The sequence below is a fragment of the Catharus ustulatus genome, chromosome 5 (genome assembly GCF_009819885.2).
Source record: "Catharus ustulatus isolate bCatUst1 chromosome 5, bCatUst1.pri.v2, whole genome shotgun sequence".
In the NCBI taxonomy this organism is placed as follows: domain Eukaryota; kingdom Metazoa; phylum Chordata; class Aves; order Passeriformes; family Turdidae; genus Catharus; species Catharus ustulatus.
This window is the reverse complement of record NC_046225.1, coordinates 49,695,294-49,717,594: the sequence shown is the minus strand read 5'-3', so window position 1 is coordinate 49,717,594 and position 22,301 is coordinate 49,695,294. Positions and strand designations below refer to the sequence as shown.

Sequence of the window (22,301 nt, the reverse complement as noted above, 5' to 3'; positions counted from 1 at the left end):
AACAGTCTTTGACTGTGCTTTTTAAAATATAAATTTACTGCAACAAGGACTGTCACAGTTGTGACATCAGATTATTTTTCTTTTTAAAATACTGAATGATTAATACCCCCACATACTGAGGAATAGGGAAAAAAAATAGATAATTTGCTCAGTTAAGAAACACTGAGATTCCTTTAGGATGAAGCTCAGATTTTTTTTTCCACATTAACACTTGCTGGCTTGCCATGTACTTCTCCATAGTATAGCACAATTGCAGACCACAGGATCACTCTCTCTACTGTGGTGTTGCCAACAGCCCCATTTTGTGTAAAGCACAGCTGGATGAAACAAAAAATTTTAACAGAATATGATGCTAAAAATAGCAACTCAGTTTCTTCTAGTAGTCATAGCCAAGAGACAGAATTACTTTTTCTTTCACTTGATCACATCCCTTAAGATCTCTTCTGGCTTACCATGGCTATTCTTCTCTTGGTTGAGCTTTGAGAACCATTGCATAGACCCCACTCTAAATTGTTTGGATTTCTGTAAGACAGCATAACAATTCCACAAAAGCAGCCTTAAGGCCTAGTGAAAATATATTAAAAAAAACAAGAAGGAGAAAAGATAGTTATGTATAATCAGAATTTCTGTTCCATCTGTGCTGCAGGCTACATAGGCTCTGCTGGATCAGGCAGAAGATGCAGAGGATACCAGGTGCAGCACTGAGGGTTTGAATTTTATCAGTCATCTCTGAAAGCTTTTCTACCTAAAGAGATTTGAAATAGGGCAGGTTAGGAAACAGATAAAATATATGAAAACTGCACCAGAATAGTGGAGGTGGCTTACGGGATATTTGTGGTGTTGGGTGGGGGTTTTGTTCTGTCATGTTTGGTTGATTTTGTTTTGGTTTTTAATTTTTGTTTTCTCTCATCCAATTCCCGACTGGTCTTTGTATATGTGTAAGAGGAAGTAAGGGCAAACTTCGTTTTAAGTGATGCTTCTAACCCACCCCTATTGAAGTTGTACATTCAAAAATTTACCTCCTTGGTGTTCATGCTCCTCTGTACCCTATTTAAATTAAATCATCTACTCAGCAAACTTCAGCATATACCTCACTGCATTACTTAGTAGTTCCAGGCTTGATCAACATGGTCTGAAAAGCAAAGCTGTTCTGACCTCCTTCTAGGGACCCAGACCAGCAAAAAAAACAAAGCTTCAGCATGCAACCTCTTCTGTCTGTTGTGGGCAGCAACCAATTTGCAGGCCTGAAAAAGGGCATATCTGTGAAATCCTTGCAAATCTGGGGTCTGTACTCGCAGTGCATGTAATTGTCCTATTGTATATAACCCCTGATCATCAATCATGGTATTTCATCCATAAAGAAGAAAAAGAGAAAAAACAAAACAAAACCAAAAAAAAAAAAAAAAAACAGAAAAACAACAGCAACAAAAAAACTACAGAAAACCACACACAAAAAACCCAACACTACTGGCCAAGATCAAGGAAGAGCAGTATTTTTATTAACACTTTCACTGGTATGTCTGTATTATAGCTCTGTTGGATGCAAAATTTCAGGTAGAAAGTCTTTTTGAAAGGTAACAATTCTGCTTTGATTTCATGGCAATGATACAGTCTTAAGAAGCCATTATAGATAAGGAGCGTAAATTGTATTGGACAGCTTGTATGCTGTTTCTTCAAAAATTAGATTTCAAGCTAGGATTTGTGACAATGACAGAGGTAAGGTTTTCTGCAACATAAAAGAAAATCTCACTCCTGGCCAATTTTTTCAGTAATAGCTATGATTTTGACACATTTCTACCATAAAAATGTGTGACAAAGTGACGTGTCACTTGAAAACATGGCTGGGGGAGGAGATGAGGAAGAGAAAACTGATAGTCCACATACTGCTGTTCTAATAATCTTTTAAGAAGTCCATGAGTTGCAAAGTACATGAGCTTTTCCACTTGAAAAAATTGACTGCCTTTAAAATCACTAGTTTCCCAGTAAGATATATACAAAAGAGTAAATCAGATCACAAGCCTTTAGAGCAATTTCTTTTCAGACAAAATGAAAGTTGAAAGGCTGCATAAATGGTATTTCACTGAAGTTATAACATGATAGCTAAAAAAGGTGTTGATTTTCTATACAGTAAAATCCAATTGGCAAGACAGAAATAACCACATTTCCCAGGCTGAGACAAGATATGCCTGGCTATCTAAAGTCATTACACCTGGCAACTCCAGCAGAGCTGGAATGGGAAGTTATCCATTATGTTCTGACGTTGTACAGTAAATTCACGAATACAAGCCACACTGCGTATAAGCCGCATCTCTGGGTGTTGGCAAATATTTCATTTTTTGTCCATAAATAAGCCGCACCCGAGTATAAGCCGCTCTGTCGTTCGCAGCGAGGACCCGCGTGCAACAAAGTTGCCAAATAGTAACAGAACGGCGGCAGGGCGGGGTTTACTGGCTCAGCTAAGGCTGTGCAGGCTCGGCCCGCTAGGGGCTGCTGACGGGGCCAGGTAGCCCAGCCCGGCGCTGCCGCTCGGCGGGGCCACTGCGGGCCAGCCGCCGCTGCCACTGGGCTCGGTCACCACGGCCCGGCGCTGCCCTGTGGTGGCGGGCGGGGATGGAGCCCCCCGCCACCTCCCAGAGCCGCGGCAGGGGTGGCCCGGGTCCCCCGCCGCCTACCAGAGCCGTGGCAATGGCCGCCCAGGTCTCCCCCCTCCTCCCCGGGCCGCAGCAATGGCGGCCCGGGTCTCCCCCCCTCCTCCCCGGGCCGCGGCAGTGGCGGCCCGGGTCCCCCGCCGCCTCCCAGAGCCGCAGCAGGGGCGGCCTGGGTCTCCCCTCTCCTCTCCGAGCCACAGCAATGGCGGCGTGGGGCCCCCCCGTCTCTCCCCTGGGCTGTGGTACAGGAGGCAAGGAGGGAGCTCTCCCGCCTCTCTCCCCGCCCCCCGTGCTGCCTGCAGGCAGCCAGGCTCCACTCGCGGTGCAACAGAGTATCAATTTGTAACAATCGCAAAATGCCAACTTTGCAGCAGCTCAGCTCGGCACTCTGGCTGGCACTTCTGAGGTTGTAAATGTCAGAAAATTATTCACATATTAGCCGCTCCTGAGTATTAGCCGCATTTCCGGTTTAGGAGCAAAATCTTAGTCAAATTGGTGCGGCTTGTATTCGTGAAATTACTGTATTTGATCTTTCTGAGGAGGGCGAGACCTTTCTGGATTATGTGGGAATCTTTCAGGGTAAAGGGAGGGAACATCATAAGGAGGGAATATTAGAAGAATATCGTCAGTACTATGTAATGCTATTTGAGCTCAGCTATATACTGATGTTTTCACATTTAAAAAAAAAATTAGAAACCAAGTTTGATCCACAGACTGGAGACCCAAATGTACCATCTATTCCCTCTGAGTCAAGAGATTTTGAAAGCCTGGTGTAGTCACTGCCACTGCCAAGTAAGCGTGAAGTTGATATGAACAAGCCAAGACTCATGTTCATGTCTAATGGCAACTATGCCCTGATGATCCTTAAATTTCCTGTTGCTACTGATATTCAGTCACTGAGATTAATCCAAAAATAAACTTCTGGTCAGTAAATCAGTATGAAAATACAAAAAGCCCTTCTTGTTTCTTCCCTAGGACTACACCCTGACCATGTACTTTCAGCAGTCCTGGAGGGATAAAAGGCTCTCTTATTCTGGAATACCTTTGAACTTAACTCTGGACAACAGAGTGGCTGACCAGCTCTGGGTGCCGGACACGTATTTCCAAAATGACAAGAAATCATTTGTCCATGGGGTGACAGTGAAAAACCGAATGATTCGACTCCATCCAGATGGGACAGTCCTTTATGGCCTACGGTATGTTGGGGGTTTTAATGCCTGTGCTTGCAGAAGTGCAGCTAGAACCAATGCCACTTTCCTGTGCTTTTTTTCTGGTTTCTCATGAGAGTCAGCACATACTCCATTTAGTTGACCACAACACACCCAAGGATTTTCCACAGAGCTGCAACACTACCTTTAACAGCTACAACCATAGCTAATGAAGCCTCTTTCTTTCAGCTATTCTGAGTGTGTTAAAACTATTAAACAGTTCTTTATTTTGGTTCTCTCAATGAGAGCTTACACAAACCCTTCCTTGCTTCTAAAATTTTGCTACCAGCTCTTTAGGACAATGGGAATTTAAAACTTGGAGTGACTTGAAGAAATGTGATATTCAGTAGAGAATAAAAAGGAGATATTTGTAAATTTGCATATATTATGTATATGCCTGAATATAGGTTTTCCTTAGTCTGCCTTGGTTTATGACTGCTTCTTCACTCCACAACTGCTTCTTCATACACTGCAAACCATATTCACCCCTGTAGATAAAAATATATCCTGAAGTTTGAACAGGCATGATCTAATAAGGTACACAACTGAAAAATTAAAACTAAACCAAGTTATTTTTTATGTTGAGATAGCTGCAGAGCCTGAGTTAAGATAACTTTGCTTGGAAATAATATTGCCTGCCTGAAACAAACTTTGATCATTGTTATCATTCAACAGTGAAAATAATGTTTGGAGAATATAAACCTGAAAGCATAGCTCAGTTAATCAGAAAAGAAGTCATAAAGCATAAAACCTAGCTGAAATACCTCAAAATTGTGCCTAAGATAGAACTAGTAAAAACCCACAAAATTCTGCAGCAATTCAAAATGAAAACAATATTTGGGAAATATTATTATTCTATTAGCGAAAATAGAATTTTTAAATTACCTCTTAGCCTATAAAAAATAACCTTTTAAAACACAACACTAACCATGCTAAGAAAGCCTTCCACCCATCAGTTTAAGTTTCTCAAGAAACAAAAAATTATTAAAAAACTATTATTTTGGGTAATTGTGAGTTTGCTTTTGAACTTGTCAGATTCCCAGGCACTGCATTAATATTAATACAGCTAGATCTGTTCTGGTACAGTAAAACTGCTACTTCAGTTGTGAAAAAAAGAAAATAAGGGACCCATGAGGAATTAGCTGTTAGAACAAAGGCTGTCATTATCATCTGCTAAACCTGAGCATTTGAAGAATACATCTTCCTCGTTGCTTTCAGACCTCCTACAGTTCCTTTCAATCAAACTGAATCTTGTGGGACAGTTTTTAGGAGAGGACTGTTTGGTCTGGTCTGACAAATTTTCAAAATATCTTTCTTTTCTTTTCTTTTCTTTTCTTTTTTTTCTTTTCTTTTCTTTTCTTTTCTTTTCTTTTCTTTTCTTTTCTTTTTTCTTTTCTTTTCTTTTCTTTTCTTTTCTTTTCTTTTCTTTTCTTTTCTTTTCTTTTCTTTTCTTTTCTTTTCTTTTCTTTTCTTTTCTTTTCTTTCCTTCCTCTCCTCTCCTCTCCTCTCCTCTCCTCTCCTCTCCTCTCCTCTCCTCTCCTCTCCTCTCCTCTCCTCTCCTCTCCTCTCCTCTCCTCTCCTCTCCTCTTCTCTGTTTTTAAGGCCAGGAACTAAATTTATTTATGTTCTAGAACTAGAACAGTGGCAAGAATGTGCATTAGAGCCAAGCGATTCCTCACAAGCAGTTGTAAACAATATAAACTCCACCTTGAAATGCATGCCATGGATGTGCTCCCACACACATGCCATACATCAGGTATCAATAACAGCCTTCTGCAGAAGTAGCAAAAGAAGTTGTGACACATCTGGTGAACCTACTACAAGCCCTATCACATTTCATCCACAAAACAGCAGCACAACTGAGAAGCTGTGACTTTGCCTGAGCATAATGCCCATGCTCTTTCTCTCACAGGTGCTCAGGCAAACCTCCACTGCCACAGCAAAGATGGTCTCCTCATAACGCGGTTATTAGTTTGAATATGATTGAATAACCATTTACATTCGAATAGTTAAGCAGCAGTTCTGCAACTCTGCAGCTCTGCAAGTTAATACCCTGTTCAATGCCTCGCTGCTTGTGTGGGAAAACAAAACAACAAAACAAAACAAGGCAGAAAATCCCACACTAATATAAAGGGCGCTCTATATTCCACTCGCTTGCAGTCTGGTACTGTGCAGTTCCCTTCTCCTCCCTCATCCTGCCTCATGCCCTTAGCTCGCACTGCCACAGGAGCAACCTCCAACTCTCCCACGCTGCTGGACTTCCCCACCCTCTCACCCCAGAGAAGGCAGCAGGATCTCAGGGTGCAGCAAGGCCAAGTATTGCCAGATGGGCCCACATACATTGATAGCATTGCCATCACCAACTGCATGCAGAAAGAGATGCTGAGCTGTCAGATCTTTTTCACAGCGCAAGCTGATTCACCATGTTTTCTCCAAGAACAAGGCAGCTGTTTAGACACATCTGGTGAACAGACTTTGGCCTGAAGTTGAGAGTAAAAACACATGTAGTATCCCCACCCCACAAGAAAGTTCTAACCAAAGACAGAAATAACTAATGAGAAGAAGAAAAAATGATGTCAAGATACATTAATTTTTTTTCATGCAACAGATGTCAGTTATTGTAGTAAACTTGGACCTGTTACGAGTGGTCACTTTCTTCATGGTAATAAATATACTTCTGCCAGCCTATAGGTTACCTTTAACTCATCAGTTAACATTTAAGCATCAATGTTTTCATATTCCAGAAGACATATATACCTTGTAAGAAGCCAAACATGGGAAAACATTGCAGAAAGTAGTTTTAGGTAAAATTCAGAATTGCCTGTTAGAAATCTGAGCACAGTTCCAATCTAGTCTCACAAGCAGAAAAGAAACTCTGCAGCATATTACCTTGATTTAGCATCTGTGCAGTAGAGAGCATGAAAACAGTATCCCCAAACCTGTCACATGGGTTGTGACCTGCGAGTTTCATTTTCCTTGCTGAACACAGAGTATTGCCTATCATGACTTGAAGAAGAAAAACAACACCAATTATGCTGCAACCAGAGTCTGAGTTTCTCACAAATTAGTCAGGACCTTTAACCATATCTCAAGAATGATTTAAATGGTTCTTTTTCCTCATGCCTCCTGTTCCCCAAACATCTTTTCTGTTGTCAGTTCAGAGTTAATGTTTCCATTCAGGCTCAGTTATGAAATTTTACTGCCTTATTTAAACAGAAATTGGAACAATCATAACATGTCTAAATTACCTTTTTGCTTGCACCCATGTACGCAGCAGTTTGTCATTGATGCAATGTTCAGCCTCAACAGAGCTGAGGAGAAATAAACCAAGGTTAACTATTTGGCTTTACAGATGAATAAACAAGGGAAACATGCACCTAATACACTGGAGTGGTTTTAGATCATGTAACAAAGCATTATAACTTCACTGTGTCTCCATTATTGTATTATTTCTATGATAAACTCAACAATCCCTTAAGCTATCTTTGTCCAGTAACTTTCAGCTGCTATGTCCCTACAGTTTAAAGAACAATGTGTGCTATAAACTTGTGCAGACAGAGAATACTTTTAATTCTTCTGGCCTCTAAAAGTGTGCATTGTTATTATGTCTCTTGCTTCAAAAGGCAGTTCTGTTATTTGTTCACAGTAGTAAAAAATGTGTAACATTACTAACCAAGTAACTCTTTTATCTAATGCATTTATTTAAATGAATTTAACACCATGGTAATATTTCCCCTGAATTTCATTTCAAATATGCCAGGGAAGTTGAGTGTCACTGTTAATTATTATCTACCTGAAGATCTTGTTTCTTCAGTTTCTGTCAAGTACTCCCACCAGCAGCTATTACCATTTTCTGTGGTATAGTTACCTGCTTGCTAAGAAAAAAATCCCTTTGGGTCAATGTGCAAACCTGCAGCACTGTGAGGCAGGTGTACGAGACAGTGTCAGCCTGGAGCTAGTATAGCTGGTAATTTTTTTTTTTTCCTCTCACCCATTTTTCCTTACCCGTTTTCTCTCATAACTTTTTTTGCCTGTTCAGGCAAGATTCTTTAGAAATTTCTCCCAAAGCTCCAGAATCCTAAACCAATCCATACTGTAGCTTCTTTTGCTTCTCCTTTCTCCACCTTTCCCAAGTATAATGTTAGACATGTAATGCGTCTTTGAGATATTTAAGGAACCATTAATAATTTATTGTACTGAATTCTGTATTCAAAATCTTATGTCATGATGTCAAGAATGGAAGCTCTGATTTAAATCATCCTTTCCTAGTATTTTATGCCACCTTTTAATTCTTCTCAGATTTTCACTAGCAGAAAAATGACACCATGTTGCTTTGGAGACATCTGTTCTTTTATCATGACATCGCCTCACAATAAACAACAGCAGAATTTCATGTGTATTGGAAGGAGCATATCCTTCAGAAGAGCTAGTTGTTAAAAAGTGTAACATGAATTCAGCAACACCTTTACACAGACTTCTCTCTCTTCTGATGTTCAGATACAAACCCACCTTTGATTAAAGCAATTCTTTTTTCAAGGTGGGGCACTGAGCATGTCATGACAATGTGTGAAGATCTGGTTTGCAGCATCTGAAACTTTTGGTTTCAGTGAGACCACACATTTTTATACTGCTACAGCAGAGGATGCCACTTTGCTAGGCACTGCTGCAATTGCAAGAGGATGGGGGAAGGATAATCAGTGTCCTCAACGTAGAGATTTCTTTCCCTACTTCTTACATAAAGAAAGTTTTCTGTGATGCAAACACTGGCAGAAAAATTCACTTATCTCTAACCAATTCACAAACAAGAATTTATCCATTTAACATTTGATTTACTAACGATTTGTTCATGCAATATCTATGGAAGCATATCCTAGATGTGAAATATAAGAAAAGCTGTATTTAAATGCAGATTGTTTAGTTTTTAGTGGATCTTGAAAGTAAATTTAAGTGGAGAATTACCTTCTTACTACCTCAATTTCGGCAATATAGCTGAGAATGTTATTAAAGAAATTTGCTATACAGTTGTTTACCTCTTTTATTGCAGTGAAATTTTAATAGTTTGTGGATTGCTTTTGCATTGCCATGATTTGCAACTATGGAGTTTTGGCTTTCGTCTAAACACTTTCATGGATTTCCTTAAGGAGTTGATTATTGAGTCCTTTTGGGGACAACTCATCATGGCAACAAGTAACCGATTTACTCTGGTACTCAATAGATTGTCCTACTTGTGTTACTAAACAGGTCCAGCCAAAAAAACAGACTGCAGTTTTTCTAAATCAGAAAAAGCCATGTCATCTACATAGGGAAATAAAACACTACACTTTATTTCACTACAGAAAAAAATACAGAGCAAATTCTAAAGTAGTATTTGACTAGATGATAATTTTGAAAAAATTATTTAAAATTATCTTACAAAAAATATTTCTTCCACACATCATTGGCACAAGATTTAGCAGTGAGCATTTTAAGACACACAAGAACTAATATGGGACTCCTTTTATGTTTTCAAACCCTAAAAATATATAAGAACTTTGCAAAAATATATCAAGCAATTATTTGTAATTTCTTCCATTTCCATCTCAGAGGGTCAGTTTTCAGCATTCGTGGGCAAATGTAGACATTCCTCAATGTACAGCTACTAGGAAGGCAGGGGGATGAGGTGGGTAGTTCAGATGCTCATTGTGGATGCCTGTTCAGCCTGTGACAGGTCCCATGGCACCTGCTGCAAACTTTCTTCCCAACAGACCTTTAAACAAGTACAGTAATTTCACGAATACAAGCCGCAGCAATTTGACAAAAATTTTGGTGGAAACCCGGAAGTGCGGCTAATAGTCGGGTGCGGTTAATATATTAATAATTTTCTGACATTTACAACCCCAGACGTGCCAGCCAGAGTGCCGAGCCAAGCACCGGCCAGTAAAAGCCGGCATTTCGCAATTGTTACAGTGTTACCGTGTTGCCCTGGCTCCCTGCAGGCAGCACGGGGGGCGGGGAGAGAGGCGGGAGAGCTCTCTTTCCTCCTCTGCTGCAGCCCAGGGGAGGAGGGGGGGGGCGGCGCCGCCATTGCCGCGGCCCCGGGAGCCGACGGGGGGGGGCGCCGCCATTGCCGCGGCTCGGGGAGGACGCGGGGGGGCCGCGCCGCCATTGCCGCGGCTCGGGGAGGACGCGGGGGGGCCGCGCCGCCATTGCCGCAGCCTGGGGAGGACGCAGGGGGGCCGCGCCGCCATTGCCGCAGCTCGGGGAGGACGCGGGGGGGCCGCGCCGCCATTGCCGCGGCCCGGGGAGCCGACGGGGGGGGGGCGCCGCCATTGCCGCGGCTCGGGGGGGCCGCGCCGCCATTGCCGCGGCCCGGGGAGCCGACGGGGGGGGGGGCGCCGCCATTGCCGCGGCTCCGGGAGCCGACGGGAGCCCTGCGCAGCCATTGCCGCGGCCCGGGGAGGGGGGGGGGAAGTGCGCGCCACCATTGCCGCGGCTCCGGGAGGAGGCGGGGTGCTTTGTCCGCGCCCGCCGCCGGCGCCACGGGCGCGGGAAAGCTCCGTCCCCGCCTGCCGCCGCTGCCGTAGGAGCGGGGGAAGCTCTGTCCCTGCCTGCCACCACGGGGCAGCGCCAACCCGGGGTGACCGAGCCCAGTGGCAGCGGCGGCCGGCCCCGAGCGGCAGCACCGGGCTGGGCCACCTGGCCCCGTCAGCGGCCCCTAGCGGGCCGAGCCTGCACAGCCTTAGCTCAGCCAGTAAACCCCGCCCTCCCGCGGTTCTGTTACTAATTGCACGCGGGTCCTCGCTGCGAACGACAAAGCGGCTTATATTCGTGTGCGGCTTATCTATGGACAAAAACCGAAATATTTGCCAACACCCAGAGATGCGGCTTATACTCAGTGCGGCTTGTATTCGTGAATTTACTGTATATGTACCTGCTGGGCACTCAGCACGACTCCTTATCACAGGCACTGCACTGCTAGGAGCATTCCTTTAACTCAGAACAAAAGAATGGAGGAAGAGGACATGGCAACTTCATCCTGAGGCAGAAAGATGGTCTTCTTTGTCCTTTCAGCTGCTTGCTGTGTAACTCTGTCAGTCCTATGGTCACCTCCTCTTCCTGGCCTGTAACCCAGTTTTAAGGCCATGGCATGACTGATGCAAGATGATCACAGAATAATAGAATTATTTAGGTTGGAAAGGTCCTTTAAGATCATCAAGTCCAACCATTAACTTCACAGTGGTATATCTACCACTAAACCATGTCCCAAATGGCATATCTATATGACATTTAAATACTTTCATGCAATCTCATTACTAATTTATTCACATTTATTATACGAAATGAAACATATCAATCAAGATATCAAGGATTTTATAATTCTGTAAAATCATTTTATAAAGAATGCCTGAGACAGGTATCATTGTAGTGCTATAGAACTGAAAGGACACGAATGAAACTGAGGAAATTTAAGACAAAAGTGAGCGTAACACCTAAAACTTATGGGACATGATTTATGTAGGTTTTACTACTGTAGGTAAATCAGAAAAACTTAGCTGTAGTGTTTGGGTTACATATTTTCTAGGCAGCACACCATCTCTTACCATCTTGGTATAAATAGATTTTGGATTTTTTTCTTATCGTCTATTTTACAGGCTGTGTTCTGCCTACTAAATCTGAGCAAGTCTTCCTTTTCTCCCATATCAGAAGTGCAAATATCTTCCAATATTTTGAAATTATTACTCTTTCACTGTCAACCTGATCTGCATCAAAATTGCACTTCTAAATCAAAGGGTCTTCAATGTTTTTACTAAATCTTACTTTCAAAAGAACTCCATTCCCAAAGCTTATCTCTAGTGTGTATAAGTAACTATTATAGTTGGTTCAAACATACTGGGAGACAAAAATCAAGTGAAAAAAGAATTAAATAACAGAGAATAGCACTGAAGTACTTTTGATCAAGAGGTATTTCAAATAAATGTATATACACGCACCATAAGAATCACTGCATCCAGTAATAGTATAGGCAAGATTTTACAAGTATTTCCATCTTTATTTGCTTTTAAGGGGTAGGCATTAAATGAGAAAGGAATTTTTGTGTATTTACTGGCTCAGCTTTCTCCTCTTCACACTGTAAAAGCTCAGATGCAGACATATCTTACAGATGAGTAACCAGAAAGAAAATCCTCACAAGCTTTTCTCAGCTGAACCACATACCTCCTGTTGTTTCAGTGTAGCCAGTTAGATACACACCACTGAAGCAGCATATACCTAATCTGCATACTCTGGAAGTTAATGTTTAAGTTTGCATAATAGCTCAATATTTGCTTTTTCCCTGTAATACTAGATTTTTAACAGATTTCTTGATGCATATCCTTTGCAAGGAACACCAAATGGACATATACAGTTACAATACTTACTTGTATTTTTGAAAGAAAAACATTTTTAAAACCACTGCAATTTAGCTTTTATAGCTGGAATATATTTTGGCAGTACAGATTCTTTAGCATATGTTTTTATATAAGGCTATATACAGATACATAAAAGAGATCTATTCTGAGTCCTAATAGGTTAACATATTTTAGCATATTTCATTCATTGCATGTGTTTTTCAGGTCCTGAATTTCATTAAAAAGCCATTTATTAAGAAGAAATCCCCTCTAATGATAAAAATTTAAAAGGGACAGTAATTAAATCTGTACTTTGCTGCAGATATCCAACTTACTATTAATTTTGAGCATGCTGAGAACAATTAATACTGAAGGACAAAATACAAGTTTTTATCTGCTTAAAACTAACCTCACTCATTTCATTTATGTTGATGTTGATTTGTGACATCTGTGAAACAGTTGTTCAGCCAAAATTCAGAGGAGCATAGGATGGGTATCAATCTGTGCCATTTCTGTGCAATAAATGTATCAGGCAGCTAAATTAAGGTCCTAGTGGAGACAGCAAATATTTTACCAGACCTGCTCCAAACTGATAAATGCACTTAGATACAAAAGAGGGAAGAGCCTTAATTTAGGTGTTCTCTCAAAGAGACAAGCACTTTCCTAATAAATACTACATGGAAAGCTTTGAAATCCTGAAAAAATGCTGGTACAACCTGTTTACTAGTGACAAAAAAGTGAAAAAGGAAAATTAGTAAGTGTTGCCAGGTTGTGGGGTTGCAGTTTTCAGAGACATCCCGTGGCCCAAAAGCCCAGAGCTGTCAAGCCATGTCTGCTGTGTGCTGCAGCATGCAGAAAGTTGGCTGGCATCATGTGAATTGTTTAAGGGTTTTAGTGTGAGGAGCAACCCTGCGCTGATTTAATTCACTACAGCAATCAAATGCAGTGTTTATAAGTAATTTTACAATAAATTAAAATTCTTTTTTTTTTGAGGACAGTGCAAAGATGCAAATAATAATGCATTGAAAATATTTTCAGGTAATATATTTTCTCTTTAACCCTCACTCTTCTATAAATATCTCCACTTAAAAAGAGGATTAGCTTTTCTTCTCAAATATCATTGGCCTGGCTTAAAAGCATCTGCAAGAGAATTCACAATCTAGATAATAGCCAAGCCCTTGAGTATAATAAAATGAAAAACATAAAATTAGTTACTCCATAAAATGCAGTAGAACATTCCTGTATTTGACACTTCTTCTGTAGTATCAACATACATGTTGCTATAACTGCCAGGACAAAATCACCTCATTTTAAGAGGCAAAATATGTGATAAATAAAATGCCTTAATTTATAAAACTATTCATAAGGAAAGAAAGCTGAGCAGACAGGAGGTAGGTATTTCAATAACAATTCGTTATTGGATTACAAATATAATTAGACATGATCTTCAGGGAAGAATCTAGAAATATCAGAAGTCCTGGAGTTACTCAGAGCCTGAAGCAGGACTCAAAGTGTGGACAAAGCAACTTGAAAATCATTCAGCACTTAAAACCTATAGCAGGTAAATGTATATGGGAGTGACCTACACAGGAGTCTGAGATGACAGTGAGCTATTCCTCAATCTCTGGGTAAACTGTCAGGCAGCAACATCAGCTGCAGCTCCCCCAGCTGGGGTACAGTGCTTGTCTGCACCCAGATCCAAACCCAGGCTGGTTTCACCTTAGCTGAGGTACCTGCCCACAGGTTAGAGTAACACAGCAGTCAGTCTCCAACCTCAGTACCAGCAACGTGTCCCACTGACAGAAACACTAGCCCCCATTTTGAAATTCTGTTAGAAAAGCAAATAACAAACTCCCAGATACAGTAACAACAGAAAACATGTACACAAAATAAAACCCAAACTACTAAATAAAACGCAAGCACACCAAAAAAAACCACACACACGTCCTTTCTAGAGTCAAGTCAGTAAGAATATACTCTCATTACACTTAGCTTCTATTTGAAAAAGAATAGTTAAAAGCAAACCAAAACACATACAAATTACTTGTGCTTACTTATTGCAAAACTAAATGTTTTCCACATATGCAAAGTGTCCGGGTCTTCAAATTCACAAGAAAATGCCAAAGACAAATTTTTCCAAGCCATGTGCATAACAATAGGCTTGGTTCAACCAGAAACCAGTCATCCAAGAAGAAATATATATGCCCTTTTATACTACCATCAGTTCTATACATCAGGCAGAGGATTTTATAGTCTGAGAAGATAAGTTATGTACGAAGAGTAATCTGACATCTCCCATGTATCATGGCACAAACAGAAGAAACCTGGGGAAGTTTAAACTCTTGGAACTTCTCAGGACTGGGAAGTTTAGCTGTCTGATGCTCTGGTGCATGCTGTTGATGTCTCTTTGAGCAGAGCCTCTCTAGCAACCTCTGAGAGCATGGTCACCAGAGACTGCAATTGCAGCATTTTTCACAGTCTTTAGATAGATGGATTTGTACACTGTGTGAGACAGTGTGATCAAATGGCTATATTGGAAGCATAAATCTACTTCCAGTCCTGTTTCCATTGTATTTGTGTAAATCAAGAACCTGGAAAATAAATCTGGTGTGGAAAACTTAATAGTTTTTGAGGTTTATTAGCAGATATGAGGTGTTTCAAACTTTTTCTCAGGTTTGTTGATAAGCCTTTTTACAAACAAAAGACCATATATCTTAAGGTTAGCTATTTTTTAGTAAAATTACATGTAATATTTAGCAGGTTTTAAAGGCCTAACAGTGATCCAGTTAAATTGCCCATACATTTTCAATGCTGCATTTATCAATTTTAGTATCTCCTGGCCAAGGGACAGAAAGAAAAATTGCACAGATTTTATTGTTAAGTATTTAGTTCAAATAATGTCTAACCCTTTTCCTGTTACTTTCTTCTGTCAGAAACCATCTATGGAATACACCTTCAGAGTCCAATTAAAAGAAAAAAAAATCTGTCTTTTATTAGTCCTGAACTATTTTGTAAGAAATATTTCCATACCTGAATAAATGTTTCTGAAGAAATACTTTTGACAAATCTCTAGTCAGATTTTCACATGGAAAGAGAGGAGAGAATAAAAGATTGTCAGATTATGTCCTAAGAAATATTCCATTGACCCCAGCTGGCATAATTTCAAATACTTTTGGCTATGAGCTTACTTGTCTTGTTACAATGTCTCCAGTTGTTGAGTTTTTCACTGAAAGAGGTAAATGAAAAAGCTATAAAATTATTACTTTTAAACTTTTGGCAGTATTCTAGAAAGGTATAGCATTATTTAATTTTTAAAATTATTTGTTTACATGAGACTGATAATTGTGCTCTTTATATAATTTGATAATACAGGATATACTTTTAACCCATCTACAGAGAATTACTAAAGTGCATAAGGATTCCAAGTTGTCTCTCAGGTATATTAGAGTTAAGCCTAAACTGGCACAAGACCTGTATCAGACAGATTTTGAAAACACCTAAGGCAAAAATTTCAACTTTTCACCACATACCTTTATATGCAAGGAAAAGCAATTCCCGCTGAAACACTTCAAGATGAGCCAAAAGAGTTCAGCAAGTAAAACCTGTTTTGAGCAAAAGTTTAAAAATTTTAAAAGACTATTCTAAGGAGTAATTTAACTCAAATTCTTGAAAGTTTGACAGTACCTGCTATGCAAGTGTAGGCATCAAGTGTGTATTAAGACTGCTACAGTTTTTTGTGTTACCTGGGAGCCCCCTGCTGGGACTCTGTCGTGAGAAAACAATGAGAAGGGTTTTGTTTTGAAGGTGTGTCACAGATGTTTCAGTAATATTTAATTATGCTATATATGGTATGTTAATGCAACCTGATTTAATTTCTCATAAGCAGATCACTAAAAAGAGCTCTACATAGCAGATGCATATGCTTAGTATTAGTTAAATACACAAAATACTTTAAAATATCCCTTATTCTCAGAATTCTTGTTAATACAAATGGACAGCCTGCAAGTTAAATATAAGGAATTCAACCTGATGAATTATCATTAAAGAAGATAGAAACAGAATTAGGTTTAGTCAGTTTGATTAACACATACAAACAACAAAAAAACAAACAAAATCAAACCTCAGACTGGTTCAGGACTGCAAGAAGAGTAAAATACCAAAGTTTTCAGGCACACAAGCCTTAGATCTAACCAAAAAAACAAATTTCAGGCTAAGTACATGATAGAAAAATTGCTGTAACTCACAGATCATCAGTGTTTTCTTTCCTGAAAAACTCATCTAAAATATTTCAACCCATCCTGTAGTCACTACCTCCTCCATTCTGACAGGTACAGGCATTCAGAGCTCTGTGTAATTAAACTGCCTGGGTTATGAACAGCAGCCTCTCCCACAAGTATTTTGTACCCACATAATTTCACTCTTGTGTTCGTGAATGATCCAGAAATAAGTTTAATTTCCAAATTAATCTTTGAGGATATTTTGTAGGTCTTCCTATAAGCTGGAAATGTTTTCTCAATGGCAATGGAAGTTTCTATCTTCTATGAGCATTGAGGTGATGGCTGTTTGATATATATGTATGAGCTTTCACTCACTAGTGATCTTTTATTCCATTTTTAATTCCTTTTTTTCTGTTATTTCCTAATGGCAAAATGTCAGGCTTATGTTTAAGATGCCAGTGAAAATATCAAAGCATTTTCTTGAGAAAAAATCAAAGGCCTGCATGCTCACAAGATTATAAGTAAATCTGCCTGAATACTGCACAGTGCTGTTCATGACTTTTTGCTTTCATGGGGAATTACTCAATCTTCTGCTATACTCAGTCACCTGTAGGAAATTTTATCAGTATAAGCAAATTATTTGCTAAATTGAAGAGGTATTAGCATACTCAAAGAGAAAGTCTTGACCATAGCAAGAGGAGTCTAAAGATCAAAGGAAAAACTTATTGCAGTTCTTCTCAACATGCCAGGTATGCACTTACTTTGTGTAAAGGTAACAATAAGTAAAATGCATATGTAAATATTTTTCCCTTCCAAAGCATCTTTAAATTAGATGAAGGAAGAATGTATGAAACTAGTAGAAGATGCAATATATGAACTTTAAAATGTAACATTTCCAAACCCATTTTTAAACCCTTCTCTATAAATGTTTCAAACTCCATCCTTCAATACAAAAATAAGTTGTCCATTGAAGGAAAAGAAATCATTCTGTGAAACCACTGGACACTAAACTTTAGCAATAATATGTTATTTAGTTACTAGACTTGAGAATAATAGCAAAATTTTATACAGGATAGTAAGTAAAGGGACGAAAGTTTCAAAACCCTACAAGTTGACACAATATCTTTCATAGTTTTCTGCATTTTTATTAGTTTATCTTAATGAAAGAATGCCCATGTAATTTTTTATGACTTACATCATCAAAACAGTTCAGGGAAGAACTTCTGAAATATGGAATTCAACAGAAAATATGACACAGTAGTCAAGTAGTAATGCCTTACTGTATTTCCCTCTTGTCCTGTGAGAAGAAAAAGATTTAAAAAAAAAAAAAAAAAAAGAAAAACAACCAAAACAAAGTGAGAATTTAATACCATAAGCAACCTTGATTTTATCTGAAAATTCTCCTTAACTACTCAGACAACATAAGTGGAAATCGTCTGTTTTATAAGCTTCAGTCTTAATTCAGTATTTTAACATTATGGTAAAGAGCATCTCTGTCAGCAAAGGAGATTTTTTCCTTGTTCTGTCCTTATGAACACTGCATAAATAAAGGCACAGTTGTGTTAGAAAGAGCCTATTGTACAGTGCTCTTAAAGCTAAAGATAGAAGACCCAGGCACAACAGACACTGACTGTGAGGAATTACACGTCAACTACTTGTAGAAATCAAATGCAGACATGTTGCTAGGAGAGAACAAAAGCCTGCAGAGTCTGAGCCTGCAGAATATTAAAGATCACAGAATCACAGAATATTCTGAGCTGTAAGGGACCAACAATGATTATCAAAGTCCAACTCCTGGCCCTGCTCAGGAGTCACACCGTGTGCCTGAGAGCACTGTCCAAATGCTTCTTGAACTCTGTTAGGCTTGGTGCTCTGAGATTACTTAAGACAGGAGGAAAAAGGTGAAAGGAAGGCCTGACACAGGTCAACACCAAAGCCTGAGCAGGAAACTCTCAAAAATACAGAATTATCTGTCCTGATACTTAAGAAGCTTAGGAAAAGCACCACCATTCAAACACAGCTAACCTCCACAATTTTAGTGAAAAATCAAAGTGTTCTTTAGCCCGACTTTCTCTCACAGTACTCTGAATGCAGTTAATTAATGTGCAAAAAATTAATGCATGAAAAAGTACCAAGAGATTCCATTCATACCTTTTCTTGGATTTCAGATACTAAAATCTGCCAGATCTATAAGTTGCAAGTATTACAAAGTATAACTGCACTGCATAGCAAGGCACAGAGTGGGCTACCTGAACTAATTTAAGTACTTAGCTGGACCACTTACTCTCCCACTTTAACAGACCCACCTTTCTGGCTGTCCTGTATTTTATCCATTTGAAAAATATTCTGCCACAAGAAGAAATTAGAATCCCGAGTGGATTGTGGGTAGAACCAGGAAATCCTTTCACGAAACTTTTAAAGTCAATGTACATGTTTTGAAATCGAAATTTAAAAAAAAAAAAAAAAAAAGGACGAAAGCATTTGTGTTATCTATAGAACATACATATTTCTTTATATTATGAAATATATATTTTAATTCCCAAATAATATCCATTTAATTCCTGAAATCACACTGTTTATAACAAATCTGCATATTCTGTTATTGAGAGATGTTCAGGTTGCAGAGGAGTAGTGACAGATGTTGTGCATTCAACATGCTCCTCAACTATATATCAGTCTGCTGGATCGCTGGTGCACACAGCACTCAATGAATATAAAAGAGCACCAAGTATCATTGTGTAAAAGAGAAATTATATTTTTGATATAAAGAATATCTAAAAATCAAATAAACCAGTATGAAGCATCAACATTGGCATAAGCTATACTTAACTCTCCAAATATAAATTGTTAAGCAAATAAATAAGCATGTTCTACTCTAGAACCACTTACAATTTTTGTGTCTTTTTTTTCCCCATAAGACACTTTTGGTATACGGAGCTGCTACCCACCTTGTAAAACAGTTGCCACTGCTAAAAGACAAAAACAGTGAAAATATTCCCCCCTCAAAAGATCCAGTTACAAAATATTCACCCCCCCTACCCATTGGAAGTTATCAATACTGCTTTGGTTAACAGACATTTCAGGATAAAAATACCTCATTGGCACAAACAACGATTTTCTTTTCAAACTTGTAAACAACTCAGATGAAATCTGCATATGACTCATTGCTGTTGGCAGTCAGGAGAAATGGAATGCTCTAAGTACAAATGAGCAGCTCATTCTCTGGGGCTCACTCTCTACTCTATCTTATGCAGGCCCAGCTGAAGAACTAGGTTAAAAGGACAAGCAAGCTCTTATAAATAATAAATACAGAGAAGCCCACATATATGTATGTATATATATATATATATAAAATCTAATCCACGCTGTGCTGGTTTAAGGAGGTCTCTCCCAGACTCCTCCAAGTTAACCATCACCATTTCCCTACTAGAGATAACAGCTCTCTAATGGATGCTAACAAAGGTTGCTTTGGTGAGCACTTTCTAATCTATTTCAGTGCTTTGAAATAATTACCCCTTAGCCAATTTAACTTCCAATCAACAAAAACAGATTCACAAAGACAATTCAGTGTGTTGTCACATCAGTAACTCTGCTGGTATACAATAAGGATGACAATTAGAGGATGGGAGTCTCTTCATTTAGTGCTGCTGCACCTGCAAAAGGAAATACTGCTTAACGAGGACAGAGATTTTTTTCACCATCAATCAGTCTTCTACACAAAAAATCACATCATCATTCCTCCCAAGTCAAAGATGTGCAAAACAGCAATCAAATATCTTTGTTCACACTTTACACTGCCAGCAGAACCAATATTTTGGCAAAACCAAAAATCCTCTCACTGAAGTCCTAATGCAAGGTTTTCATTTCACTTTCAGCTCTCCAAAGGATTTAGTCACCACACAGGGTAGATTAACTGCAGCAGCTCAGCTTCTTCAGAGGTGCTCAGGTTTCCTCACATTGTATGTATCAAGACATAATTGCAGTGCCAGCTTTGCTGACTGGAATTATTAGTTTTCATATTCAACTACATGTCTGGAACAAATGAGGTGCACTTACTGTCTGGACAAGATGGAAAAACATGGGCAAACAGTGAATACCAGAGACCTGAAGAAAACCCTCAGAAATCAATCATGCTTTGCATTAAGAATTGCTTGACTGGTCTGTAAAAGCTTGATAATCTTTAAGTGACAAAAGCATATTTTAATAAGTATTAGGTCTTAGAGTCAGTTAAAAACAAAGCAGTGTCATACCATAAGATGCCATTTACTGCTTCTTTCCTAGGTGATACATGTCATTTGTAGATTTCATAGGTGAGCTCATTATAAAGAAGCACAGCCATATAAATAACTACAGATTCAAGTGGAATCTCTAGTTATTTTTAAGTTTTCCTTTGCCTCAGGCTTCTTTCTGCTTCTCAATTTTCTTTCTCTTATTACAGGACCCCTATAGAAAATGCTGCCTTCCCCTTCCCTCTCTGTTGCACTCTCCTAGGAGCTAGTGTAGTTTCAAATTATGTACAACATAAAGTCCTAAAAATCTCGAGACAAATTTTTCTGCAATTCGTTAGTTACTAATTTTCTCTTCTGAATAGCTAAAAAAAGCAGGGCTCACCTACCATCAGCAAAACTCCTAGCAGTTCACATCTTAAATAGATGTTTAATCTGATCAGGCATCTGTTTTCCCCCCTCAAAAAAAAATAAAAAAATAGGAAAACGTTCTAAGGGGGAACAACTGAACATGTGCATGTCTTTCTTCTACACACAATAAGTATGCTGGTATCTAACTTTGTTTTATTTTGAAATAAGCCATGATAAAACAACCCAAAAGGTGACCACACAAAATGACACTAACATCACTGCTGCCATATAGCAGACTTGTATTCTCTCCAGGGCAGGGTGTTTCAGTCAGTGATGTTACTGCATCTTTCTAGCATTTAGTCACTTTTAGAAGGTTTGCATAGACACATTAAAAAAGTTACAGATTTATCACTTTTTTTTTTTTTTTTAATTCAAGCCAGATTGAAAACCAGTTGTCTAACTTTACTTCTCTCATGGATCTTCTTTTATGCTAAGCACTTCCCATCTGGCTCACTCTTTTTATTTTGCAACGTACTTGCACTGTCAAATTAAATTATTATTTGTAGTAAATTTCAGCTTCAAATCCAAGGTACTTTTTATTGAAGTATCTTGTTTGCCCTGGTATGGTTATAGCCCACTTGGGATTTATATTGAAAAATTTATTTTCATAGTTTTATAGTTGTGCCGTAAAAATTCTCATTGCACTGAAATTTGGCTTAGAAGCATCAAATACAGAACTCTTTTTTATTATTGAAAAGGTTACACTGTAAAATTTTAGTGATTTTTTTTATTATTATTTCTTGATATTTACGAGCATCTACATTCTCCCACCATTCATCTTTACTCTACTCTGAACTTAGGGTGTTGATTTTAAAAGGTTCTAATTTATTCAGAGCAACATGTTTTCTCACAGACCTTTTGTCTCACCACCTCTCTGCTCATCTCCTCCACTTATTAGTTCTCCCTTTCCCATTGCCTCCCATTGCCACCGCTCTGCTGGAGCCTCAGGCTCTCGCCTTGGGAAAGGCAGAAGCCAGCAAGTCAGTTTGTCTGCGTTTTGGGTAATTTCCCCTTCTCATCCTTACTTTGTGATAGTACTACGCAGCTATTTAACCATGTAACTATGTGGCTCTCCTCTGAAGCAGATTTCTGGCAGCTGAAAGACTATTCATTAAGCGTTTAAGCAAAAAATGATGAATTACTTTGAGTGCCAATGTACATCTCCCAAGACAACTGAAATGTGATGTTCCCTTCCCCAAAATATTTTCATGCCCACAGCATCCAA

General features: G+C 39.1%; 1 protein-coding gene across 8 annotated transcripts in view; it reads left to right on the top strand.

Moving 5' to 3' along the window:
* The window catches only part of GABRB1 (gamma-aminobutyric acid type A receptor subunit beta1), a 125,199-nt gene that overhangs the window by 67,617 nt on the left and 35,281 nt on the right, over positions 1-22,301 (top strand). For all 8 annotated transcript variants that reach the window (XR_004417924.2, XR_004417922.2, XR_004417921.2 and 5 more), the window contains exon 4: positions 3,624-3,844. Coding sequence is in view for 3 of the 8 variants with exons in the window: in XM_033059653.1 (XP_032915544.1) it covers positions 3,624-3,844 (221 nt within the window). In the remaining 5 variants the exon portion in view is untranslated. The remainder of the gene's footprint in view (positions 1-3,623; positions 3,845-22,301) is intronic.